We start from the raw sequence: 16,041 nt of genomic DNA, 5'->3' as shown, positions 1-16,041 counted from the left end.
GAGCTGCCCGCCCGTGGCTGCCGGGGGGCCCTGTGTGGTGGGGAGGGTCTCGCCGGGTCGGGCACCGTCCTGGCCTGCAGAAGCAGCCCCGGGCACCGACGCAAAGAGAGACGTGCTCGTGGAATGTGGTCGAATCAATCTCCGCTCCAATCTGAAGCGCTACGATGATTTGTTCTGGGCTAATCATGTTTGACGAGCATACAGTTCCCTGACAGAGCAAATTTTCGGGAAAAAGAAATCAATAAAAAGCCTCGGCGGCATATCTTGGGGATGGGAGACCTGTTTACGCTAATGTTTATTTAATTAACTCAAAAAGCAGCCTTCCCGAATCCAAGTTAGTCATTAGAGACCCAGTAACAGCCCTGAATTATTTAATCTGGCGAACGGGGAGCGACTCAGAGCAGCCCTGTGACCGGGGGCAAGAACCAGGGCCTTTGCTCTTGTCTGTGCTGTCACTGCAGACCCCAGCCCAGCGGGAACGGAGACCCACACATCCTCTTGCCTTTGCCACGTGGACCTGGGCACTGCCTGAAACGCGTCCTGGCCCTTACTTTGTACGACGAGGACCCTGCGGTGACATTCACTTTCTGTGTGCCGGACATGTGAGTGGTCAGAGTTTTCTCTACAACCGCCGCCTCCCGCCTGCCCCCAGCCAAGGGCGGCTTGTCAGAAAGCCACGTCTCACCTTGAGGTCAGGGATCCCGTAGCCCTTCTTGAGGGTGATCTGGAACACGTCCAGTGCACTGATGTAGGCGGCCAGGCGTGAGAGGCTCTGCTTGCCGCTGCCGCCCACACCCACCAGCAGGGCATTCCCACGGGGCAACTCCAGGATGCGGTTGATCCTGCAGATGTGAGCCACCGCATCTTCAAACAGCACCTGCGGAGGCCAGAGAGACACCTCAGCATCCCAGCGCACCTGGACTCAGCTCCTTCCACGGCACAGACTCTCCTCTCAGACCCGGCGGTGTTTGCTGTGAATCATGCCACCCCAGAGCGCCATTAAGGGGTTCATAATGAGAAAGGACAGGAAACCTGGGTCCCAGCCCCTTGCCCATGCTGTCAGCTTGAACACTACTCACCAAGTTCATGACTGCGTTGACTTCATTGTAACTGTCTAGGACGTCCGCTAGGAGCTTGTTCAGATGAGCCAGGTTGATTACCGAGAGGTATTTGGGCTCGCCGATCCCGTGAGAAAAGTGGCAGAAGAGATTTGGTTTGGCAAATAGGAGCTCATCCCCAAGATCCTAGAAATAAGAGGTAAGGCACTTCTGTTGTTGGCCACCACGGGCACAAAGGTCATTAGTGGTAGCCCTGGCACCTTGCCACATTGGCCCCAGGTACCACGTCTTCGTGGGCCCAAACCACTGCTGCCAGGGCTTGCTCTGCTGCCAGAAATCCCTGGTAGGATGGTCCCATGCCCATCACATCAAGAGAAAGAAATGAATCTGCCAAGAAAGCCCAGGACGTACCAGCAGAGCACATTGACCCAACCAGGCCTTTCTCTACCCCAAATGGATGGATGGAGGTCATCCCATCCTGACCTACTGAGGAGTCAATCCCTTCTCCCTCAGATGCACACTCACTTGACAGAGTCAATTCTTGGGACCCAGTGTGGTCCTTCCCATCCTCACGTGAGGGCCCTTCCAAGAGGGCTGGCCTTATCATTGACCCCAGAGACTCTGCCCTCTTGGAGCCTCTCTGGGCTCATCAGAGGGACTTGGTGGCTTGACTTACATCAAAGAATTTCTTGGTGGAAGCAATGGTGACCCTGCGCAATGTTTCTTGGTCTTTCTCGTCAACCATTTTGTCCCCATACACCCTCTCAGCTTCGTGCAGCCAGAGGCGGACTAGGTCAAGCGGTATTCTCAGGATCTCCACTGTGGAGAATAAGAGTCCCTGCCCCAGACACAGGTGGTCAGCGTCTTTAGCTGCGCTATGAAGGCCAGCCAAGTGCTGTTCACAGATGAAGCAAGAGAGTGGTCACTTGCCCGGACAGTGATCTGCCAAGCCAGGGAAGCCACTGATGGCCAAGGCCATGCAAATCCTGGAGGCTGGAGGGTGTGTCAAGGAGAGAGATGTAGGGGGGAGTTCTCACAAGACAGAGCCAGGGGTTTCATTCTCTAAGGGCGTAGGTAGTGGAGAAGGGACAAGGGAGTATGACCATGGCGGGGAGCCAGACTATTGAAGGCCACAGAGCAGCGGGTTCCGAGCTGGGCTTTGCAGCAAGCCTGCCCATGTCTGGTCCTGCTCAGCCATTTACTGACCAAGTGCCCTGGACACCTTCAATAGGTTCTTATTGAGGGTCTGCTGTTTTCCAGGCCTTCCCTGGGACTCTGGGATCACAGCAACAAGGTAGGCCCTGCCTTCATGGAGTCCACATTCTAGTGGGAGATGCAACCAGGCAAAGGTAATTACGCATTGTGATGTGGGCTATGAGTGACATAATTGGGGGCAGCGAGATAGCATAGAGATGAGGAGGGGCCTCTAGAGGGCATGGCATTAGCTGAGCATGCCTTAACCTCCCGGAGTCTTAGATTCCCCTTCTCTAACAGGTGGATATAGGAGCACGTTACGTGTATTTTGGAGGAGAAGATGGGAGTGTAAGTGGCCAAACCTGGTGCCTGGCTCCAACTAAACAGTCAATAAATAAGAGAAAATATCATCACTGTCATCATCACCACCATCACTGATATCATCACCATCGTCATCATCACCATCATCATCACTATCACCATCACCATCATCATCACCACCACTGATATCATCACCATCGTCATCATCACCATCATCATCACTATCACCATCACCATCATCATCACCACCACTGATATCATCACCATCATCATTGCCATCATCATCACCATCACCGACATCATCACCAGCATCACCAGCATCATCACCACTGACATCATCACCCATCACCATCATCATTATCACCATCTTTCTGACATCATCACCAGCATCGCCATCACCATCATCGCCATCATCACCACCATCATTATTGCAGTCATTATCACCATCACTATTGTCAGTCCATACATCACTGTGCTTTCCCTCCTGAGAGCAGCAGAGGAGGAGAGCACCTATGATCAGGGACATGGCCCATAACAGGCTAGAAGAGCAGTACCTGGAAAATATTGGAGAGATCCCGGAGATTGAAGACATAGTGAAATTTAATGGCCGTGGGAAGAAATGTTGCAGTGACTTTCTGATGCAGGGCTGTTACAGGAAAGAGATACATCGATTCTTAGGTGCTCTTAATGGCCTCAGAAAGTGCAGAGCTTAAGGTATAGTTTCTAAGGCAAATGGACTATGAGATAGTGACAATTTAAGTAAGAAATCTGCGCAGCTGTCAAGGGGGGAGGTTTGCTGCTCTACTCACATGTAAATCATTTCTGTACACTGAATTTCCTACCCCCTGCCTTCCCCTCAAGCAATTGTATTTCAGAATATCTCCTGCTGAAACATAGCATCATTTAAAAATATTGATTTGAAAGTATAAATAAAATATTTACCAGGGGAAACTATGAAGAAGCCATCAGCCCCATAAAGCAGTAGGCTGTGCCCACAGAAGGGGGGGATGAGGCTGGTCAGCTTACCCAGGGCCGAGGCCACGAGCTGGCTGCTCATCCTCTGAACCACCATGGGGGCCGAGCGGAAGGCCAGGTGCTGGGCCAAGATTGTGTTGTAGATGGTGGTGAGGGCCTCCTGGCCCGGGAAGCTCACAGCAAACACACAGAAATGGCGCTGTCCGGAACAACACAAACCCCCATCAGGCAGCCCGCAGGGACCAGCTTGTGGCCGGGGCTGCCTTCTGGGGGAGCAGACTCTGTCCACCGCCCCAGTATCTTGTGGGCATGGTCAGAATGGACAGCTGTCCTCCTTGTGCCTTACATGTGCTAAAACCCCATCAAATATTGAGCATATCCGAAACTGCCAAATCCACGCGTCATGCTCTCAAGCAAAATTTTGGTGGAGGCAAAAGAGTGTCTCAGGGCACAGGCCTGGTTTTCTATTCTAGGTCTCCATCTGCTTAGATACTTCAGAGGGGAGGTCCTGCCTGGGTGGGGTCGTAGATATAATCCAGGATATCCTGTGACATCTGAGTTTCAGATACACAACAAGTCATTGTTTTCGGTACAAGTGTGTCCCAAATATTGTACAGGACATGCTTACACTAGGCAAGTATTTGTCGTTGATCTGAAATTCACATTTGACTGGCCCCCCGTATTTGCATTTGCTAACTGGGGCGGCCCTGTGGGGTCTGAGGGAGGGCTGGCTCACATCTCGTTGCCCCGGGGAATTCCCTGACGCACGCATGCTGCAAGGTGAGGGAATTCTCCAGAGAATGTCGGCCCGCAGCCCTGACAACACCCCAAATCAATGCTTTTATTTTCTTGTGCCAAAGTGAGCCTCAAACCCACAGTGGCTGGCTAACCAGAGTTTGATCTCTGCCTACCTGGAGTCTGGGATCGATGGTGAAGGATCCGGAGGTGGGGTTCATGCAAGCCACGTACTGGCAGTTATGGATGTCCTTCAACGTCAGCTTCTGTCTGTCATACCTGCACGCGGGAGACGGGCGCTACGTTGTGCCGCCGGCCTGGAGGAGCCATCCCCGGGCCCCCCAGCCCACCCCCAATCATTTCTTGCATGTGCAGATAAAAAAAACACCTTAATAACTATCACTTACAGGTGAAGCGGCCAATTTTGCTTCATGTTTTCAAGAAAAATTTTGAAACAGGAGGCATCGGAGTGGCTCAGGGTGCAGGCGTGAGCTCAGATTCCAGCTCCTCGAGGGGGGCCGCCCTGCACCGCTTTCAGTGCCCGCTTACCCCGTGGCCTGGCTCTGTCACATCCCCTGGGGAGCGGTCCCTGACACCCTGTCCACACATTACCTGCCCCTGCTCCATTCTAACCTTCCTGGCTTCCTACTACCTGTGAGCCCAGCGTGGTGGAGCAGGGACAGGGCAAGTGATGGACGTGGGTGGGCTTGACCCTTGTGAAGCCCTCTCTGCCTCTAGTTCTCGGCAGCAAGGGGTGGGCTTCATGCCTCCACGGTCTGATTTCCGATGGGAGCTCTTGGGTTCCTTCGGTCTCAAAACCCCCAGGTTTGGCCTGGGCCACTGGCCAGGTCGTTACAGGACCCTTGTGTCAGACACACTTAGGTTAACTGCCCTGAATATTCTTTTGGTCTGTCCGAACTGCACCTGTAAACATGCCACCGGAAGCTTTCTGCTGCCTGCGGGAGGCTTCTCGGGCGAGCAAAGGTCTTGAGGTCTGGCTGTAGCTGCCCTGCGCGCCCTCTCCCTCTGGCTCTCACACTCCAGCCACGTTGGGTCCTCCTTGTGCCATGCTTCCTCCCCCCCCACCCTCCACAGGGCCTTTGCATGTGGCATTTGCTCTGCCCAGGATGCTCTCCCTCCCAAGTCCGTCCCATGACCGGTCCTGACTCTGCCTCGAGCTTTCAGCTGCAGGGCAGCCTCCCCAGGCCTGTCTCTGTCCCAGCCGGGGGACTGCTCTGGGGCCGCACTGGGGGGCTCGCTCAGAGCTCCCCTTGCCTGTCCAACTGCACCTCTTTGTCTCCCCTGCCAGAGGGACCCTCGATGGGAGAGGGACCTGTCTGTCCTCCCTCCGTGGGTGCTCTTGGCCACGGCTGCCTGCCCAGGGCCTAGCAGATGGATGTAGGGGGAGATCTGATACACCCCTCCAGCCCTGAGGCTCCACCCTGGTGGTGTGTGTCACGGTCCTGCCCCTCCCCGGGCCCCCCTCCCTGCCCACTCACCAGTGCCCGTGGTCCATGTGCTGCCGGATGAGCGTGTGGGGGGCCACTGTCCCATACTTGTCCACCTCGGGCATGTTCATGTCGTCAATGAAGTAGATCAGCTTCTTGGTGCCTGGGGGGCCATAGTTCCTACCGGATTTCTTCTCCAGTGGCTTCTCAAGAACCCCTAGAGAAGGGAGCTGGTTGGCTACCACCATGCCTGGTACATCCTGCTGGGAGGTCCTGCTGGGCTCAGGGTCCCCAGCACCAGAGGCCGTGGCCAAGGGAGTGGCCCTGGAGGGGGCACCGAGGATGGGGGGACTTCGACTCCATCACCCCCAGGAACAAAGGAGTGAGCCGTGGGCGTGGAGGGTCCAAGGCAAAGGTGGCAGGAACCTTGCAGCTGGACAACCTCGGGGCCACCTCAGACCGGTTATGGCAGGGGCTCTCGCAAGATCTGCCCAGGAGCTCCTACTCCCATCCCCCCTACTCTGTGGCTAGAGGCCAGTGGAAGGAGTATGGCAAGAGAAGAGGACCTTGGCCAGTCCCTGGGTCTTTGGTGAAAAGGGGTCATGGGGAATGTGGAGGCTGGGGGGCAGCCATGTGGGATGAGCATGATTGGGGGTGTCCAGACTGGGCTATCTGGACCCACCCCGGTCCTTGACCCACCCTGCACCCCTGCTCCTGGCCCCAGCCCCACCCTGTACCCTGGCCTACCCCCCCACCTTGCACCCCTGCTCCTGCCCCTGGCCCCCACTGTAGTTCTGCTCTTGGCTCCGGCCCCACCCTCCATCCCAGCCTGCCCCCCACCCTGCACCCCTGCTCTCGGCTGCGGCCCCCACCCTGCAGCATGGCTGAGGTCGTGTAGAAGTTGAAGGGCACAGCCTGAACTAGGTAGTCGTCGGTGTTGAGGCTCTGCAGCTTGTCCCCCATCAGCACAGACTTGCCCGTGCCCGCGTTCCCCACCAGCATCAATGGCCACGACTTCTCCATGAGCAGGTCCATGAAGTAGCGGATTCGGATGGTTTCTGTGGTGTGCACCAGAGAGGCCTGGGGGTGGGGAGCAGAAGGACAGGAGGGGAGGGAGGAGCCCTGAGCCTCAGACACACTGAGCCTCCGCTTTCCCCCTTCCAACTGACTTGCAGACCTGAACAGTTTGTTCAATCTCCAGGTTTACTTAGAAGGTCCTGCTGTTGAAAATTGTTTGCATCTGGTCGTCCGTCATGAAGCCTGAGACAGGACGGGGAGTCCTGCTCCTAAGTCATCAGTAAACTGTCACCTGTCCGGGGCAGTTACCTGCAGTGGGACGTCCAGGTCCAGCTCAAAGGCAGGCACTTTTTCCGTCCACGGCAGGAACTTTTTAGTGTCAGGATCTATGTAGTAGTCGAAGATCGTTCCCTGCGAGGGGAACTTGATCGTTTTAAATTCGTTGATCCACCATTTGCTGAACTCGACTCGATAATCTACAAGCTGTTGAAGAACAAGAACAACAAGCAGGGCCCAGTTGGGGGCGGCCAGAGACCTCACGTGGGCGGCGGGCTCCCCCGTGGCCGGCTGCTCACCTGGTCCTGGAACATGGCTCCCCCGAAAGCCCAGAAGCAGGCAAACACAAAGTAGAGCTCGTACAGCTCTTTGGGGGAGTCGGGAGGCGCGTTCTTCTCTGTGAGGAGGCACTCGAGCAGGTACAGGATCATCTGGGTGACCGTGATCTCCGGTATGGGCGTGATCTTCTTAAACCCAAAGCGCAACTTATCCAGGCACGTGGGCAGGTACTTGTCGAAGAGGATCATCAGGTTGGCCTTCTCAGACTGCACCTTGCGCCTCTCAATCCAGCTGCTCACCACCCTGGGGAAGACGGGGAGGCACTGGGTGCTGGGACCACCATGTTGGGTCTGCCTGGCAACCCTCCCCTTGCTGAACACCCCTGGTGTCTCTAAGTGATTCTGGTGATAGGGCCAGACGCAGAGCTTCCGAGAGTCTGATGAGGGTGCTGGGGCTGTGGGGGTGTGCTCTTTCTCTGGCATTCTAGCTATGCCATAAGCTTAGAACAACTGGGAACCACCTTTGCTACCCCAAATGAAGCCAATGCTGAGGGCAGCAGAGCTGGACATAGGGGAAGAGAAAAATCCCATGACACATCATCAGGGTGGGAGGGGGAGAGAAGGGCGAGAAAGGGAGAGGAACAGGGACCTCTCATTACATCATCTGAATTCCTGGATCCAGCCATGCCTGAAGCAGTTTTGGTGAATTGAGCCAATTCTTTTTTTTTTTTTGCTTTAGCTAGTTTGAGTTGAATTTGTCACATTCCATGGAAGAGTCCAAACTAATGCAATAGGTAATCCTCGAGGAGCCATGTTGGACTGTCGGGCGCCCAGCTGCCTCTGGAGTGGGCTGCCCAGAAGTGGCCCCCCCATAAGGGTGAGGGCACAGACTCTGGGGCCTGCTGTCTGGGCTTGAATCGACTCCACTGTGGCCAACAGCGGCTTGGGCGAGTTACTCAACACATCATCTATAAGTGTGAGTGACAACAATGACTCCCATTTTGAAGGACCACCTGGGCTGATATTTTTAAAGCCCACAGAAGGGAGCCTGGCCCACCATGAGTGCTGCATGAGTGCCTGCTAAAAGCATAAATGGTGTCCGGCTCCCTCAGGGGTCAGTGAGCGTGTCATTCCCAGGACGGCCCGAGCCGAAGCAGGAAGCTCGCGTCGCCACCCACAGCCAGAGGACATGCCTCTCCGTGAGCGAGCCCTCACGCTGGAGGCTCCAATCCTTACTGTGCTCTATCGGGACAGAGAACCGAGAGCTCAGACCTCTGCCCCATCACGCCCTGGACTGTCCACAGTAACAGAGTCATCCTTTCCACAGTCTGCGTCTGCAGGCAAAGCGTGGTAAGCCCTGTGCCTGCAACGGTTAGGACCTGCCCTCCGAATAGAGCAGGTCTTCAGAGTGGAGCCTGGTTTGCGAATCTGTGCACAGACTGCTGTATTTGCCCTCTCTCCTGAAGGTGTTTATGTCAAATTAAAAATGTTGCCTTGGTTAGAGTCGTCTAGGGCATGCTGGCTTTGATGGGAAATGCAAGCCCAGGGGGACACACACACTTGGGAGGACGAGCCGGCCTGGCTCCTGCCCGGCCCCCAGAGGCAGCCTCCTTTCACTTCCCACTCTGGGATGTGCCCCGTGGTCTCCTGGCCTCGAGTCACTGCTGCCCCTGGGGGAGGGCTGCCTCCTTCCCGGGGGGCTCTGTGCCCCCAAGTGCCACGCGATCCCCGCCCCCTCCTGGTGCCCTGTGTCCACAGCTCCTGCCTTGCCTGCCCACCCCGAAAACTCTCACATGTGGTGATAGTGGGCAGAATGATGACTCCCAAAAGACAGGTCCACTGAGACTGGGAAATGTGACCTTATTTGGAAAAGGGTCTTTGCAGACAGACATAGTCAAGGTAAGGATCTCAAATGAGATCGTCCTGCATTAGGGTGGGCCCCAGTCCGATGACTGTCCCTACAAGAAGAGGGGACTGAGGGAAGACCTCGAGAGACACAGAATGGTGGCCGTGTAGAGGCAGATGCAGGGATCGGGGGATGCATCCAGAAGTCAAGGGACGCCAAGGATGCCCCGGAGCCACCAGAAGCCAGGAGAGAGGGCCAGAAGAGAGGCCTGGGACACGTTCTCCCTTGGGGCCTCTGGGAGGAACCAGCCATGCCCACACTTAGATTGTGGACTTTGGGTCCCCAGAATCAATGCCACATCTTCTATTTCTTAAGATTTCAAACATTTCTCACATCTTCCCTTCATCTCTGTCCCCAGGGGCCACCCATGGTTCCGTATGGGCAGGCTGGTCCTCGCCGGCCCCTTCCTGCCAAGAGCATCTTCGGGCTTCATGCTCCACCCACAAACACCTAACCACCGCCCGGACCCCGCAACCTCCCACTCTCACCTCCCCCACCGCCGCCCATGCCCCATCCAGGCTGGTTCTCGCCTGGCATGCTCCCTGCAGTTTTCGTCCTCCTGGAAAACCCCTCTCCCGCCAGGTGTCAGCCCTAAGTCTGCCTCCTCTCGGGAAGACTGCCCATCTCGGTGACAGGCCTGGACCCTCCTCCGTCCCCCTCAGGGTGCCCGCTCTCATCGCCGTGCCTCACCCCCACAGTCACGGGGCTGTCTCGCATCCTGTCACTGCTGTGACCTGGTGCGTGGGGAGCACCACGTCATATTTCCCGAAGGCCTGGATGCACACCCACACAGGCGACTCTGAAATGCCCCCAGCCCCATCTTCCTCCGCCAGTTTGGACCAGGAAAACGAAAACCCAACTCACGGGTTCCACCCCAGATCTGCGGGGTTGATGTAAAGAATGCCGGCTCTGGAGACGGTGGCAGGGGTGGCCGTCCTCAGGTGGCTGATCTCGAACACCAGCCTCATGGTGCGGTTTAGGGGGATTCGCTCATTGCTGGCCAGGGTGAGGACCTGGGAAGGGAGGCAGGCCTGTGGGTTTACAGGGGCCACGTGCCATCGTCCTGATGGGTCGTCACACGGACGTGTCTCCGAACGACGAGGAGGAAGTCTGGGACCTGCGCACCTGTGCCCGCCACCAACCAGCTTCTCCCAGCCCAACCTTTCCCAGACATCCTTGACCGCAGTCCCACGTCCGCCCCCGCCCACCCCAGGACAACACACGAGGCTCCCGGATGTGCGCACCATGTAGGACGTCACTGGGATGTTCAGTTTGCTTTCTGAAACCATGATCCCCGCCCCCTTCCCCGGGGATTCTTGAGTTCCCTCTTCCACCCAACTGAGAATCACTTTCTTAAGCTGCTTCTAGATCATTCTGAAGATTGTTTCTGCCTTCCAAGATATGAGATGTTCTGCCATGTTATGTCACATGCCAATTAAGCAAGAATATTCTCTGTATCTGCACCCTTCACCTTCGCTGCTGCCCAAACATATCTCAGATGGGGGCATGTGGAGCTGTGTCCTACGACAAACACATCTTGTGACAGGGAACTTTCCCTTGTTCATAATTTTCTGTGCAGAGTTCCAGACAGACCCTCACTCTTCTGGTTTCAGCCTAGGGCAGGTTCTCTCTGTTGTCTGTGGTGGGTGGTGATGTGTGGCCCTTCCCATGAGCCCCCTGCCCTGCCCTGACCCAGGCCCTGGGGCCATCACTATGGCTTTGGGGGTTAGTTCTGGAATCCAGGAGCCCCTCGAACCTTGTTGTCATCCATCACAGTGTTGAGAGATTCAATCCACATTGGGTCTATGTCTCCATCCAAGACAATCCACTTGGGGCCATCATGAGTGATGTTGGCCAGATCCCGCATTATGGTGGAGAAAAGGCCTGTGAGTGAGCAAGGCTGGTGTGAGCAGGGCTGGTGTGAGCGAGCAGGGCTGGTGTGAGTGAGCAGGGCTGGTGTGAGTGAGCGGGGCTGGTGTGAGTGAGCAGGGCTGGTGTGAGCGGGGCTGGTGTGAGCGAGCAGGGCTGGTGTGAGCGAGCAGGGCTGGTGTGAGTGAGCAGGGCTGGTGTGAGCGGGGCTGGTGTGAGTGAGCAGGGCTGGTGTGAGTGAGCAGGGCTGGTGTGAGCCCGGGACGCCTGCTGGTGACCTGCCCTCACTCAGTCCACCCTGCCACAGCTCCTGTTACCGTCTTTCCACTCCCTGGTGGCCGGGTTGATGATGCCAAACAGCTCATCACAGGTGACAGCCTTGGGGTCCAGGTCCACGGCAACCGGCTTCCTCTTCATGTTCTGATAGGTCTTGTTGAGAGACTTGAGGACCTGGTGTGGGGGTGCGTTGTTCACCCAGGGCTCGGGGGCCACCACTCCTGCACCCACACCCGGGGACGCACCATGCACAACTCCGAAGGCCTTTTACGAACCCCACCCAGAACTCCTGCTCTGGGCCGGTCCTGCCTGGTGACATGCAGGTGAGTTTGCGCCCCCAAACTGACCGAGGCAGGTGCCCGGGGGATGGGGAACGCACGGCAACCACCCCTGTGTGTGGACAATGGGGCGCCACGTGCCCTGGGACCAGGCTAAGATCAGGAAAAGTTCACAGTAGTTTCTTGATGACAAAGGCAATCTACGCTCACTGGTAATTCCTCCACCCAGAGAAAAGGATTTTGAGGGACATTTGAGGATGTTTTCATACATGTATATGTGTGTACAGGCATAAAAATACATACATATGTACATATTCTTTTTAGAAGATTGGGTTCATGCAGTTGCTTTTTTTTGGGGGGGGGTGCAAAAAGGTGGTTTTATTAAAGCCTAGGGACAGGACCCGTGGGCAGAGAAAGCTGTTGCCAAGTTTCTGTCTTTTTAAAAATTACTTGCTGTGAGCACCCCCATGTTATTAGTCTTTGGAAATGATCTTGATTAATAACACAGTGGTCCATCCTGCGGGCTTCCAGCTCAACACTGGCTGGCTTAGAATCTTCCGATGTCATAGGTATCAGTTGTATTGGCCACCACCCTCTGCTTCTCACCATGCCCAGGTAATGGCAGGGGACAGGAGTTTGGGGGGCTGACACAGGGGGCAGGTGGGGACAGAGGGCGGGGGTGGGGGCTGGCCGTAGAGGGCCCGGTGGCTGGTGTCCAGGGGGAAGGAGCAAGAAGAGAGGAGAACCTAGGAGAGGGCCCTCATCAGTGGGACCAGGGCCTGCTCCTCGCTGCCCCCTGCCCCCGGGGGCGTGGGGAGGTGACAGAGGCCAAGCCTCTAGCAGCCTACAGGCCTTCAGGGAGGACCGAGGAGTGGACAAGAGTGGGGCATGCCTGAGATTTGCCACTGCCCGCGTTCCCGATGACAAACACCGAGTGGCGCACTTGGAGCAGCTCCTCGAGCTGCACGACCTTCAGCACAAAGCTGTCTTCTGCCTGCAGCTTGAGCTCCACGATGCTCTGCTTGATGATCTGGGGAGGTGCACACAGGAGGGGGTGTTGGGCACAGGGCGCAAGGACCAGGCAGTCGTTCCAGGAGGGGGCTTTGTGGGAGATGTTGTAAGGGAACAGTGGCTTCTGGCGTGGATGTGTCCCCACGTTCTGCCGGTGATGCTGCTGAGCATCTGCAGGCGACAGGTCTGCCCGAAGCCCCTCTGCCGCACCCCCATTCCTCCTGAGATCCGCCCCATCCCCAGCATTGAAAGAGGTGCTGGCTGGGGCTGGAAGGTGGTTTGGGGCTTCCGGGTGTTTCTCCCAGCAGCGGAGGGAGAAACGTGGGGCTACCATCTGCCCGGTGCTGCACCTGCCACCGAGGGCCCAGTAGTTCCTACCTTTTCAAAATTCAGGTCCCGCTTCCGAGGCACGTCCAGGGCAGGGAAAAGGTCCCCGATCAGCCCCATGAACACGGGCAGGTCGTCGGTCACGATCTTGGGGATGTTGAAGTCTCTCAGCGCCCTCATGAGCACCTGGTCCTCTGCCCGGCTGGGGTCGCCCCTCTTCAGGGAGCCGGCCACCACCAGCACAGACTTGATGGCTCGCAAGCCCCAGTCGTAATGATCCTGGGGAGGGGAGGCATGGGCGAGCAGGTGTGAGCACGCCTTCCCACCCGGGCTGGGGTTAGGGAGGGTTGGGGCCAAAGCCGGCATGCCCCCGGGGGCACATGGACGGCACCCTCCCGCGCCGCCCTGCAGCCCCGGACACCGCTGGCATGCACCTGCTTCGACAGGAGCTCTTTGCACAAGGTATAGAGCGTGATGAACTTCCTGGCCAGCAGGCGGGCTTCCAGAAAGCCCTCGGCCACCAGCATGATCTCACATATCAGTTCAAAGTCGGGAACCACCATGGCGCAGGGCCTGGGGGAGATCAGCGGGGTCTGCTCAGGCTTCTCCCCCTTCCTCCCACAATCCCGCCTCTCATCAGCTAGGTGCACACCTCCCGTGCCAGGAAGCCCACAGCGTCAGGATTGCAGGGGCATGGGGGCGGGTTCCCAGCATCCCCCTGTGCCCTCTGCCGTCTGCAGGGCCTGGCGCCAAGCCCCACACCCGCTGTACTGACTCTTCTCTGAACCCAGCCTTCCGTGGTCAGGGGCCTCCTCCCCCAGGAAGGCAGAGCGGGAAGATTACTGTCTGCTTTTTAAGGAGGCCTTGCCTGCTAGAGCCCCTAACTCAGGAGCCTCGCTCCCCGGCCTCCCTCCCTCACTCCCAGCTCGCCCTGGCTTAGGGTCCCCTCTGCCCTCCTCTGCCCACACACCTGAATAAGGCCTTTAAATTCTCGGGCAGCTCGGCGCGTCCTGCATACCCAGGGTTCATGGTGATGAAAATGCCCACGGTGGGGATGAGACCTATCATCTCTCCCAGGAAACTGAACGTTTTTTTCTTGGCCCGAATCGCATCTTGGACACATTTAACCTAAACAGTTGGCGCACAGACGTGTCAGCGTGGGAATGCCCAGCTTCCACGGGCCGGATCTTCACTGGTGTCAAAGCCTGTGGCTACGCGTTTGCAGAGGACACTCCTGGTCTCGCTTTCTTTTTAATTAAACTTAATTTTGAGACAACATAGACTCACACGCAGTTTTAAGAAATAAGGCAGCGGACATGCCCCTGGGCCCCCCGCGCGCCCCTCCCCAGCGTCCCCTAGCGGGAGCATCTTGCACGACGCGAGGACCCCTCTCGTCCCCTGCTATAGTCATACCCGCCTCCCCCGGCCCCCACCCTCCCTGTGACCCCGGCCCCCACTGGTCTGCTCCAGACTCCCGTACTGCAGCATGTCCTGGGCGCGTCACCCAGTAGAGCACCGGGGTCGAGGGTCCCCCCACCCGGCGCCGGGACACCCCTGCTTGCCCCGCACTGTCGCTGAGCGGCGCTCTGCTTCCTGGCCGCTCCGTGGGTCCCGCTCCCGCTCTGGGTGCCGCGTGGGGGCACGCCGCAGCAGCGGGCTCTGTGTCTGGCGGTCTGTGAGAACGGCACTGGGTGAATTCTAAACCTGGGGGCTCAGGAGCCCGTGGGATCTTCCGCTCCTGCCGACTGGCTGCCAACCTGTGCGCGACCACGGGAGGGCGCCCCACGATCATGGTTAAACCTCCCAAACGCCTGCCTTGAATTCAAGGTCTCTCCGCCCTTCTGAGCAAAGCTCCCGCCCTGGGGCCTGGCCTTTCCTCCCCGGCTGGTCCGCAGGGCCGGGCTCCCCGGGGCAGGCCTGGCGGCTGGGGCGGTGCACCTTAATTTCTTAATTTCTTTGCTGCCTCCCCGCTATGCGAAGCCTCTCCTAGCATCCTGGCCCAGTTCTTGATGGTCCATTCGAGTCAAAAACCATGTTGGGGTCCATTTACCGACTTTGGGGGTGGGGAGTCACTCTGCTGCTGCCCTGGTGGGGGTGGGGGACCCCGAGGCAGCAGCCTTCGCTCTCTCTTTGCCTTACTGGCCTCCAGCCCAGAGCTCAGGGACAGCTCCGTGTCGGGAGGCTAACAGGTGGAGGGTGCCGGCCACCTGCCTTCACCTCTAATGGTGTCAGCAAACCTGAGTCGTCGAAACCATTTTAGGGATTAGGGAGAGTTGAAATCACGGCCAAGCACAGAGCTGGGGAGTCCAGTGAGTAAGTCTGGAGCAGGCGCTACACCCAGGCTGTGGGTCGTGAGTGGCAGGGGCCGGTTTCAGCTCGGCTCCCCTGGCTCTGCCCCCCAGCCTCCCGTGTGGGCTGGAGACTCCGGCTGCAGGGAGCTGGTCTCTGCTTATCTATCTACTGCGCCCGTGGGAAGGAGGGTCCCAGCACCTGCACCGGCCTGACCTCTGGGTCCTTTTGGAATATTCAAGTTGATTCTGGACCTCGAGCTTGGCCTCGGCTCCCCTGAGAGAGCCCCGTGGTTCTCACCTCCGGATCCGGAGGGTTCGTGTGCAGTGTAGGAATGCACCTCCAGACGTGGGGGCGGGTGCACAGGCAGTTTGCAAGCGGCCTGGGGCTGTGCCGGCATGGGGCTGTCCCCCCTCTGAGGATCTTACTCCCACCGCGTCCCGGCCTCCCCATCGTTCATGCCCGAAGCACACGGGCCTATTTCCTCCCTCCCGTCTTTCCCCGCCTCCTCCCTGTCCTTCCAGCACTGATGTCTAATGCATCCTTCGCTGACACCGTAACCTCTGTCCTTGTCCTCCAGGCAGAATTCATTATCCCCTCATGTGTAGCTGGTTACACCTAGGCCTGCTGCATCCGATTCTTCTGTGTGCCCACCTGGACTCCGGGCCCCTGTAGGACAGGCCTGGGGTCCCTCACCTCCGTGCCACACCACCCTGCACTGCACGGCGCATTGGGGACAGGCAAGGAGGGTCACAGGGCTGAACGGACTGCCTGGTGTAAGGG

At 57.6% G+C, this 16,041-nt stretch overlaps 1 protein-coding gene across 1 annotated transcript in view; it reads right to left on the bottom strand.

Annotated features, from left to right (window-relative positions):
- Positions 1-16,041, bottom strand: part of DNAH17 (dynein axonemal heavy chain 17) — a 95,563-nt gene that overhangs the window by 35,449 nt on the left and 44,073 nt on the right. Inside the window, exons 37-53 of the mRNA XM_081804364.1 lie at positions 13,940-14,097; positions 13,404-13,542; positions 13,021-13,248; positions 12,524-12,661; positions 11,395-11,527; positions 10,965-11,092; positions 10,073-10,221; positions 7,324-7,606; positions 7,058-7,231; positions 6,604-6,811; positions 5,783-5,948; positions 4,460-4,562; positions 3,600-3,747; positions 3,128-3,219; positions 1,735-1,896; positions 1,080-1,244; positions 686-877 (exon numbers count right to left, since the gene is read on the bottom strand). Coding sequence (XP_081660490.1) covers positions 686-877; positions 1,080-1,244; positions 1,735-1,896; positions 3,128-3,219; positions 3,600-3,747; positions 4,460-4,562; positions 5,783-5,948; positions 6,604-6,811; positions 7,058-7,231; positions 7,324-7,606; positions 10,073-10,221; positions 10,965-11,092; positions 11,395-11,527; positions 12,524-12,661; positions 13,021-13,248; positions 13,404-13,542; positions 13,940-14,097 — 2,766 coding nt within the window. The remainder of the gene's footprint in view (positions 1-685; positions 878-1,079; positions 1,245-1,734; positions 1,897-3,127; positions 3,220-3,599; positions 3,748-4,459; positions 4,563-5,782; positions 5,949-6,603; positions 6,812-7,057; positions 7,232-7,323; positions 7,607-10,072; positions 10,222-10,964; positions 11,093-11,394; positions 11,528-12,523; positions 12,662-13,020; positions 13,249-13,403; positions 13,543-13,939; positions 14,098-16,041) is intronic.

Source organism: Leptonychotes weddellii, chromosome 15, assembly GCF_054177405.1.
Source record: "Leptonychotes weddellii isolate Sample4059 chromosome 15, ASM5417740v2, whole genome shotgun sequence".
In the NCBI taxonomy this organism is placed as follows: domain Eukaryota; kingdom Metazoa; phylum Chordata; class Mammalia; order Carnivora; family Phocidae; genus Leptonychotes; species Leptonychotes weddellii.
The sequence above is the reverse complement of the archived record's forward strand: the minus strand, read 5'-3'. Positions and strand labels throughout refer to the sequence as shown.